This window comes from Hirundo rustica, chromosome 3 (assembly GCF_015227805.2).
Source record: "Hirundo rustica isolate bHirRus1 chromosome 3, bHirRus1.pri.v3, whole genome shotgun sequence".
NCBI classification, from domain to species: domain Eukaryota; kingdom Metazoa; phylum Chordata; class Aves; order Passeriformes; family Hirundinidae; genus Hirundo; species Hirundo rustica.
The window spans coordinates 70,613,057-70,624,071 of NC_053452.1; the positions used below are offsets into that span (position 1 = coordinate 70,613,057).

Genomic DNA, 11,015 nt, shown 5'->3' on the forward strand with positions numbered 1-11,015 from the left:
CTGAGTTTATCCACAGCCATCCCATCACATGATGGCATGAACTGCTTGGGCTGATGTAGATGAGAGACCTTTGTCTATGGCTAAAGGGAAAGCATTAGGTGTTATTCTTCTGCATCTTGCAGCACTGCAGATATATGTGGTGCTCTAAGCCATATGAGCACCTAAATGGCATCCTGAAGCTTCGCTTAGGCAGAATTGGCAAAAGCCAGCTCTGACGTACACAGAATGCATCCACAACTCACAGGAGAAGTAAAAATGAACCATTTAAAAATACAGATATAGCATTCAACACAGAAAGATGGAGGAATTTTATATTCCTCTTCCATTTTGGAGAAAAGTAGTCAGAACAATATTGGAAAGCAATTTTTTGTATTATGTTAAGGCCAGTAATTTGAGTTCTAATTTAACTGATGTATGAGATTCCTGATTGCAAAAAGCATCAGTAACAAAAATGCAACATCAAAAACTTGCAGAGCTCTTGTTCTTATAAAGAGAAGTGTACAATTTTGAACAGACAGGGAGCATGCCTAATGGGTTAGCTGTTCCATTATACATGCAAGTTTTAAAATTATGACTGAGAAGGAAGGTCATTCTTTTCAATTAGCAGAAGTATCGACTGACCCTTTCCTATCAGAGGTACTTGGACACCATCAACTAAAACAGCAACACAAACAGAAAGCAGAACTGAAAACAGCAGGATGCATATTCCACAAAAGGAACTACCCATTTCCACTGCAACACTTAAGTCCTTTACACCATGCCTATATTAAATAAAATTCAAACTACAGTAATTTATGTATTATGATAATCCAAATAGTCCTTATCTAAGAAGTTATTAGATCACTGATTTTAAAGGGAGAAAATGATATTGCAGTAAAGTATTCTCCTTGGTGCTTTACTTTTCTTTTTTTCACCTATATTTTTCATCTCTGCTCTTATTTTCTCATTTCTCCTCCACACTCATGGAATCTTTTCTTCGCTATAACAAGTCTTCATTCTTTTAGAATCTGTCTTTTTTAAAAATCCTGCTTACAGTTTAATATAAAAGAGTGTTATGATAGCTCCATTATGTACCTTTTGCTATAACAGCCTCAATGGACAACATTCCCTTAAACTATTAAGTGCTATTATCAAGTTAGTAGATGAAAGGCCTTTCATTTTATAAAATTAAGAACATAATCTTTAATATCAAAGGTGCCTAAGAATATCCAGGGAAATAGCTTTTCCCAAAGCATACAAACAGTCTAGAAAGAAGATAACTCCTGGCAAATACATATTCTTAAGACTGAACAAGTTTTACAAGGATGTGTTTTGAAAATAATGTGTTTTTCATTCTTTCTTGTTGAGACTGCCAGAGCTGTTAATGTTATTAGCACAAAACAGCTGTTCACCTGACTGCTAATGCAGCAACTGATACACCAACTATACATAGTGCCACGGGACTATTCCTTCCTGTGCAAGAATTCACATCTGAATCAAAAGAAAAACAAATTATTTGATAACGAATTAAAGAATGGATATGATATTCCAGGTTCAGTAAAAACAGACTGCAGGCACATGAGTCTCATTAATCTCTTACACCTATTCAGTCATACAAAAAATAATAAAAAAAAAACCCAAAACCAAAAAAACCCCAGAACTAAAAATTCAAAGTCACAAAAATTTCTGCTTCTATTGCCAAAGAGTTTAAGCCTGGTTTTGGTGTATGATCACATACCAGAACTGAAAGCACAGCTGTACTCATCTGTCAAGCTAAGTGAAGATGGTATAGCACCTTAAAACAACAGGACTAAACTACAAAAGCAAGCACATCAAATCTAAACTTGAGGATTTTACATGCAGTGGTTAGAAGACACAGCTTTGAAATGTTAATGATCAAACAAAACATATTGAACAAATTTCTACCAATAGTATTTTACAAATTAGTCTTTTGAATATAGAAACTTCCTAAAAGAAGAAATGTAAATTTTTCTAATAATCTAAACACAGTTTCATTTTAAAGCACAGGCAATGTTATCTTCAAATTTCATTAATTTTAAGCATTTTGATACTTGCACAACTAAGTATCTAGGAAGAAGGTTGTATGGAAGATGCATATTACCATACTCAACCAATGCTGACCTTTCTCCTTGCAGATGAAGTGAAAATTTTCCTGGTGTCCCTTCCATAGAGTTTTCACTTCCTGATCTGCTGGTATGCTCATTACAAATTAATTGTCTACTCTCATCATTAAATGATGTGTACAACTTTTGTTCTGCTAAGCAGTTATTATTACTTCTGTCAAGATTATTCATCATCATAGTTGGCTCTTCAAATTCTAGCTTCACTTCATCTGAAATAATCAAAGAGAACACATTTTGTTCAAGTGTTATTAATTACTGCTTACCGTGTTACATTATCAAAATTTGCCTGTATCAATTTAAAAAGTGAGAAAGCTTAAGACTGTTAAGTGTAAGGTAGTCAATGTCTTCTTATGAACAGTATTTCTTAAAGTCTTTTGGGGTTGTGTTTAAAGTTTTAATATTTCAACTTCTTTATTTCCCTTTTACAAATAGGTGGATTGTACCTTGAGAAAAAAAGTGATGATATTTCAGGCCCTGAATATTACGAAGGAACTCAGGAAAAAGGCAGCTGTTAATCCTATAGCTTATATACATACACACACACAATAAGAACCTTCACAAATAAAACCCCTCACATAAATATTTGCATGATCCCAAAAGGGAAGAAGAGACCAAGGCAGGTTACAACTACACTAGCTTCTCAACTTGTTCAATTAGTAACATCAACTTATTAAGGCTCCATGAATGGGTACATTATATAAAGACATATTTATAGAATAAATTCATTAAAAATGAAGTATAGTACTTTTTATTTGTTTTGCAATAAGGTAAAAAGTGAGATATACAGTTTATCGTGTAAAGTAACAATCCCAGATGATGTAAGAACTGTCATTATTATAAATGAGTCTTCTGAAAAAAAGACAGAGTCCCAGCACACTTCATTATGAGCCACCATGCAGGAAGCCAAGATGCCATTTCCCATCTTCAACAAAATTACTTTTTAACCTCACATTTGGTGACCTTTATTAAGTCTCCACTAATGAAACTCTTAACAATAAATATGACATAGTTGGAGACCTGTCAAGACATGTCATTCCTTTTTATTCCTCCTTTTACGCTCAATAATCCATCAGGGAATCTCCTTCGATGATGGCATCTCATTATATCTTAAGGCATGTCAGCATTTAATGTTAATTTTACTCACTGAAGACAACCTGCAGTAAAATTCCACTACTTGGAAACCTATAGGAAGATGAGCCACCTGAGTAGCTTTCAACTCAGTTTCAGTAGTGCAAGCCAGCAACATTTTGGGAAATCACAGTTTCAAAACTGCCTTAAACCCATTTAAATACTTCCAGAATTCACACTGAAAGGACACGCAGGCCCTTTAACATATTAATAATTCATGTAATGACCAATATTAAAACCCATCATGCAGTTATTTTTCTAGCAAATAATATGTATCAAAAAATTCTTACTCTGATCCAGAGGAACGACTTTAGCAGAAAATAAATCTTTTGGAGAAGTTGGTGTAAATAAGCCTTTCCAAGCACTGCTGACTTTTCTAACCTCTGCGGCATCAAAAGGAGGTGTTGGAAGGAAAACAGAAGAAGCTTCATTTTTTTTTTCAGAAATTATTAGCATTGGTTTCTGTGACAAAAATGAAGAAGACTTTTAACAAAAGCACAGATAATTTAATTTTCATTTAAGTAAAAATTAAAAAAAAGAAATCCACATAATTTCTAACAAAGGACTAAGTTCAAAGTAGAACAGAAGTTACAGTGACTTGCTCATTAAGAAATTTTCATATTCTGAGTCTAATGATACTATTCCACCGAACAAACCAGATGTCTATACCATTATCACTACAGAAAGCCATTTAAAAGCCAACATTCAGGGGTGTAGAAAAGAAAACCTGGCTTGAGTAGAACAATCCAGAAATATTTATTCCTCATAAATACTCATTTAATTACATCTGCAGCAAGATTATTTATCAAAGAAAATATTGTGCCAATGACTATTGCTAACAATTCTAGAGATACATTTATTCTTTTATTTGCTGTTGAGCATTAAAACACTCCAAATATGTTCACATCATATGTACTACTTCCTATCACACTGAGACAAATCATGCAGATCCAGAAACGTGAAAGTCTTCGTTTTATGTCAGTATCTTGCGTCTTAAAGGAGGTGAACAAGCCCCTGAGTCTCTAGTACCAAGCACTCGTTGTGCCCTTGCCCTACATAAAAGCACTGACCTCTAAAATCATTACCAATTTCCTTAAAATAAAGAATCCACTACAAAGTCTCCAGGCAATCCTTCAGAGCTCTCCACAGTATTAAGCAGCCAACAGGAGAGACTGACTACCTACAACCACCATGATTAACACAAGCTCTTAATTTACAGCATACTAACTTATATCCATTGATAAAGCAAAAAAAGCAGGTTTTGCACTGCTCAGTAGTTTTCTGTATTTTTTTTTCACACTCACACACAAAATAAATTAGAATTTAACACCAGTTCTTAAATCCAAATGTAGATATACTTAATCTAAATATAAGTATGCTCAGAATTTTTAAACTTGATTCATATAAATACATTACCTTATCCAAATTACTGAAGTATAAAATTTCATGGATTATTTCCCCTAATTTCCTAAAGAATACTTTCCTAAAGAATTTCCTAAAGGTTACTGTCTGGAAAAAGCAATGTATGCAGCAAGCACATTTAATTGCTATAGCATGCTCTGTAATCTTGGGTACTAAACAAACAGTCGTGACTTCATCTCATATTGAAAACCAAATATAGAAAAACCGTGAAAGAGCAGATACACTTATAAATTGAAAACAAATCACAGCTTTCCCAGAGGGAGAAGAGAGGTTCTTGAAGGACCTCTATCTGTTTTGAAATAAACTACAACCACGATATTTTATAGAAATGTAAGCCAAACAGAAAGCAATCACCTAGTTACCATCAAGTTACTGATCACAGAACCACAAATTACGTGAGGTTGGAAGGAACCCCTGGAGGTCCAAGCCTCATATTCAACTACAGCCACGTAAACTCGATTGCCCAGGACCACGCTCAAGAAGCTTTTGAAGATCTTCGGGCAACCTGTGCCAAGGCCTCGTCGCCCTCACAGCTGGAAACCTGTTTCCTGAAATTGAGAGGAAACCTCCTGTGTCCCAGTTTGTGCCCTCTGCCTCTGGTCCAGTCACTGCAAAGAGGCTGGCCGCATCTTCTTTGCATTCACCTTTCAGGTATTTACATCAATGGATAAGATCCTCCTTTGGTCTTCTCCAGGCTGAATGTTCTCATTTCTCCCTGTCCCTCTCATCACCTTTGGGGCCGCTCATCAGATTCTCTCCAGCAGCTCCACGTCTTTCTCCTACTGTGGAGCCCAGAACTGCATACAGCACTCCAGGTGTGGCCTCACCAGTGTTGAGTAGAGGGGAAGGATCATTCCCCTCAACCTGCTGGCAACACTCCTCCTAATGCAGCCCCAGATACATCAGCCACTTTCTTAACAGCAAGGGCTCATTGTTGGCTCATGCTCATGAATTTCATCTATTTTAGTAAACTTACACAAGAAAGCTGACTCAAGTATGTCTTCTGATTCTTGTTACTGTCACTTTGAATCATAAAGCAATACAGCAATATTTGTGTAGTTAAAATTGTTTTCAGGTTTCTTTTGGGGAAAAAAATGACAAAACTGACTTTATAAGTCTCAGACTCATGTTAAAACAAGCCTCCACTTTTCCCAAATGTCTTTAAACCATTTTTTTCCCTAACACTACCAAGACACATATTTTTATATCAGTATGAATGAGTTATTGCCAGAGTACTTACATGAGCCAGGGGGCTTAGATGAACACCAGAATGCGGTCTTGATTCAGACGATTCAGAACTGGATGTACCAAAACTAAAAGAGAAATGAAACATAGTTAGAATAAAGCAGACCCAGAGTTGTGTGATCAGCTGTTTCTTTTAATTGCACCCCTCTTCCCTTTGCCAGTGAATATAGGGAAAGGGAAGAAAGGAAAAGCGACAACAGCACTTCATGCTAACAAAACTCCACCTAGAAGTAATTTTGAGGTAGTAAAAACTCTGTTTGAAAATGATAATTTCAATCTGCAGGACCTAAAATTTTACATTTAAAATATCTCAGAAGGCTCTGAAAAAAAGATCTAGCATATAGGTTAAAGGAAACAAGCAAGCTTCCACACATTCTAGGAAAAAAGCTGAAGACTATCTCAATTAAAAGCATTCAATTGTCTCAAGAAAAGGTAAATAACAGACTATTTTCTTATACTATTCTCCACATAAAAAATTCATGTAATGACTGCCTCTGGTAGCTCTAATCCATGGGAACTTTCTGGATATGTAGATTAACACCAACAGTAAAGATCATTAGAAGAAGGCAAGGGATGTGATTAGGAATACAGATTAACACAGGGAAAATAATCACCGGAAACATAATTAGAGAATCAAATCTCTTGTTGCTAAAGGATATCTGAAAAAATCTTAAAGCCATAGTACCTAAAAACTGAAGGGGATCTACTCTGACAAAATCGTGAGGATTGAGACCCAAAGAGTTTTCTTTGTTCATCTGTAGGTGTGAAAGGTCTTTGAGTTTTTACTGTTCGTAGAGCATCTCTGGCTTCATTTACAATCTCAGAACTGGTCTTAGGCTTTGCTGCTGACAGCCAGTAGAATGGTTCTGCTTTTCTTCTATTTTCAGACTTTGAAGCTTGCATTCCTCTGCAAAGTACTGCATAGGAAGAACACTGGACAATACATGCGAAAGTCACAAAGTATTATGCTAGTTTTAAATTATAAACTATTAATTCATCAGTGGTTATGCTACCACAATATAGTTAAAAAGGCTAAGTAAATCCTGGACAGAGCTGAAAGAGTGGGAAATAAGGTACACTGATTTTGCATTTCCTCTCTATTCCTCAGTTCTGTAGGAAAATACTCAAAACTAGAAAGCATCTGACATAGAGGATCTACCTTCATTTTTTTACAGGAAGCTAAAATATGCCACTGTGCTTCATTGGCCAAATGTGGTCCTCTATAATTCCACAGAAAATCTGTTTCTTGATACCCGATTGCTTAGGAAACACCACAGCCAAAACAGGAAGTCAGTAATACGCTGCAAAGAGACAGGTTCTTCCAACTTAGGAAAAACTCAATATATATTATTGACCTTACCAAGGGCAGCTTCCTAATATGTCAGAGGCATCATAATCAGTAACTGAAGCACAGTTATCAGCTATTGGAAAACAGAAACAAGGAAGAACAAGCAATCCATTTTTTTCCTCTGAAAGAAATGACTCCCCAACCCACCCCCAAGCACAGGCAAAGAAAGATAACACTAATATAAGTTATAAACCCAAACTTCCAATCGGCATTCTATGCTGCTGTAGTTTCTGGGAAATGCAGAGGGCAGTGACAGACTTGCTCCATCACCCCCTGGACCCACGACCCATCACTATCACAGTGCAGTTCTCTGTAGATATCATCCTTGTCATTTTACAGCAAACTCATCATGAGTCTTACACCATGCAAAATCCCTCCTCTGCTTTCAAACTTACCTAAAAACAAAAAGTATGTTTCTGCACTGTGACTCAGACCATCTGGTAACTTCTATTCTCTCACACAGTTTATGACAATGAACTGACAGTAGATCAGACACCATCATCTGGGTTATTTCTAAACTATGGAGTAAAAAAAAAAATTGTTCTGCAGTTTAACTTTTCCTCCTGGTTCCTCTCTCTTCGAGAGCCTGCACATTCTGGCACAGTGTCTTTCATTCTTGCACATCCAACATAAAATTGGATGCTAAGGAGAAGTGCACCAACCTCTTTCACTAAATGATGCATAATTTAAAAAACCTCAGGAACAGATCATGAGTCTGAGACTATCAGTGTTTTTTATATTTCCTACTACCATTAATACATTACTTACCTTCACTGTGACTGAATTTTGTTCTCTATGATTCTTATGCTTCCCTCTATTACGATGTGATTTAAAAAAAGTAAGGAGTTCTACTGCAGCTGTCTGTTTGGAAAAATTATACAGTCAGTCCTTACTGAAAAAATGAAGGTGGACTATCATTCCCTATTCCCCCAGCTACTGGAAGCCAGAATTTTGACCTTAAGTGGAAAGTCTCCTCTGTAGGCCTTATGTCTGATACAGTTGGGAATGGTCCTGTACAGTGCCAGAAGCTGGACTTCATGATCCTTGTGAGTCCCTTCCAACTCAGCATATTCTGTGATTCTGTGATTTTGCTCCCTAGTCCCAGCAGGACACAGATAGAGGGAATGCTGAAGTGTCAATGGGGACAGCATAACCGGTACACACAGATCTTGTCCCTCACTACTGTCACCATTTCCCAAGTACCCTTTAACTTGCACAAGCGAAGAGCTCCTCTCTGACTCTCTGCTGGAAGGCAGAAGAGTATCGCAGCAGTGTCTGCAAAGCTATACTTGGGCTCTTGTCTTTATTCCCCAGCTGTTTACTCCAGAAGTCTGGTCTTTGCTGTACAGGAAGATCTTAAAGCAATGGATAGCAGTACAGGATCAACACATTAGTCCCAGCAATGTCCAGAAGCGAGACAGCTGTACTCTCACAGCTCTTAGTTCAATCAAGATGAGAGAAACATGGCTGACTACATCAGATACGGCACCACACTGGCTCTGCCATCTCACACTGGCTCTGCCTTCCTCTTTCCCATGTCAAGACCGGTGTCATTTAATTGCCAGGGTGCAGAGTGGATGTATTTGCAATCACTAAGTACACTGAGGAGAAGCCCTGTACTCAAGCCATGAACACTCTGCTCTCTGACATCCGAATCCATGTTCTGTCTGCCCCAGCAAATCTCTAGAACAGTCAGCACACAGGTACAAGTTTAGAAAGAATCCCAGAATCATCGAGGTTGGAAGAGACTTTTAAGATCATCAAGTCCAACAACCAACCCCTCACTGCCCCTGTAAACCACATCAACCTGTGTCAGATCCAGATGCCTCCTAAACATGTCCAAGGCTGGTGACTCCATCACCTTCTTGGCCAACGTATTCCATTGCATGGCCATTCTTAAAGTGATTTTTTTTTTTTTTTTTTTAATATCTAACCTGCATCTCCCCTGTCTCAGCTTAAGGCAATTTCCTCTTGTCCTTTCACAGCATGCACGGTGGAAGAGACGGGCCCTCACCTCACTATAACCTCCTTTCAGGAATATACAACTAATATCTATTATTAGCATAATTCTGAACACCAGAAACATACCAATCACAACTGACACGCCTTCATCCAGGTGAAATTTTGACGCGGAGAAATCGCTATCGAAGAGAAACAAGAACGAAGTTCCGAGAGTTCTCAGCGGAGTTAGGTTTCCAGCGCAGCCGTGGGACAACACGTCCAAGAGGAACCCCACCAAATAAGCAGCACCTGTGGAGTAAATGTTTTCCCAACCCACACCCGGCAATCGAGCCTCTCTCCCGGGCACGGGGAAGCTGCCGGGAAGAGGCACAGGGATTATCAGTCTCCGGCCGCTTTCCAAAGCCTCCCGCCCGACTTACCGCACAGTCCGGCCCTTCGCCCCCGCCCGGCCAGGCGGCACCCCCAGGGGACGAGGACTACGGCCGGGGGACACGGGGCGTTGTCCGGGGGAACTCGGTCGGGACCCGCCACCGCCTCCGCAGGGCCACAGCCTCGCTCAGCCGCCCGCCGTCCCCATAGCAACCTTGCGCGCCGCGGCGCCGCCGGGCCTGGCCTGGCCGGGCCGGGCCGGGCTGGGCTGGGCTGGGCCGGGCCGGGCCGGGCCGGGCTGGGCCGCGCCCTCCGCGCTGCCGCCGCCGCGCCCGCGGCCCCGAGCGCGCACCCCGAGGCGCACGCGCGAGCACCCGCGGGCGCCTGCGCGGCGCGGCCGCTGCCCGGTCAGGATCGAGGTCCCACAGCGTAGGGATGGTGTGCCCAGAACGCAGGGATCGAGTCCCCACAGCGTAGGGATGGTGTGCCCAGAACGCAGGGATCGAGTCCCCACAGCGTAGGGATGGTGTGCCCAGAACGCAGGGATCGAGTCCCCACAGCGTAGGGGTGGTGTGCCCAGAACGCAGGGATCGAGTCCCCATAGCGTAGGGATGGTGTGCCCAGAACGCAGGGATCGAGTCCCCACAGCGTAGGGGTGGTGTGCCCAGAACGCAGGGATCGAGTCCCCACAGCGTAGGGATGGTGTGCCCAGAACGCAGGGATCGAGTCCCCATAGCGTAGGGATGGTGTGCCCAGAACGCAGGGATCGAGTCCCCACAGCGTAGGGGTGGTGTGCCCAGAACGCAGGGATCGAGTCCCCACAGCGTAGGGATGGTGTGCCCAGAACGCAGGGATCGAGTCCCCACAGCGTAGGGATGGTGTGCCCAGAACCCAGGGATGGCGTCCCCACGTTGTAGGGATGGTGTTTCCAGGTCCCAGGGGCAGTGTGGGCTCCCACCACAGCACCGGCCTGCAGGACGGTGGGTTCCTGGTGGAGATCTCTCTCCTGTGGCCAGTCCTGGCCCACGTTTGGGGAGGGCGTGCTGGCGGCTGGCACAAGCCCAGGGCACAGCTGGCAGAAGTTACTCTCTGTGACCTGCTGTTGTTGCCAATTTAAGGACGCTAAACACGCACGGAGCCCGGTTTAGATAGAAGTCGTTTTTTGGTTTGTGCAGGGTGCGAGGTGGAAGTGTTAAACAAATCAAGCACTTGGATTCTCAAACATGTACAGAATCACAGAATTAATTAGCTTGGAAAACACCTCTGAGATCATCGAGTCCAACCTATGGCTGTATACCGCCATGTCAACTAGACCATGGCACTAAGTGTCACATCCAATCTTTCCTTAAACACCTCCAAGGTCAGTGACTCCAGCACTGCCATGGGCAGGTCCGTTTCAATTTACACTAAATATACAT

General features: G+C 41.1%; 1 protein-coding gene across 5 annotated transcripts in view; it reads right to left on the reverse strand.

Moving 5' to 3' along the window:
• The window catches only part of ARMC2 (armadillo repeat containing 2), a 69,761-nt gene extending 59,958 nt beyond the window's left edge, over positions 1-9,803 (reverse strand). For 4 of the 5 annotated variants that reach the window (XM_058420059.1, XM_058420061.1, XM_058420060.1 and 1 more), the window contains exons 1-7: positions 9,648-9,803; positions 9,355-9,516; positions 8,035-8,127; positions 6,604-6,851; positions 5,914-5,986; positions 3,542-3,713; positions 2,122-2,332 (exon numbers count right to left, since the gene is read on the reverse strand). In XM_058420059.1, coding sequence (XP_058276042.1) covers positions 2,122-2,332; positions 3,542-3,713; positions 5,914-5,986; positions 6,604-6,821 — 674 coding nt within the window. In that variant the 5' untranslated portion in view covers positions 6,822-6,851; positions 8,035-8,127; positions 9,355-9,516; positions 9,648-9,803. The remainder of the gene's footprint in view (positions 1-2,121; positions 2,333-3,541; positions 3,714-5,913; positions 5,987-6,603; positions 6,852-8,034; positions 8,128-9,354; positions 9,517-9,647) is intronic. The other variant, XM_040060303.2, reaches the window with a different exon arrangement.
• Between the last annotated feature and the right edge of the window lie 1,212 nt (positions 9,804-11,015).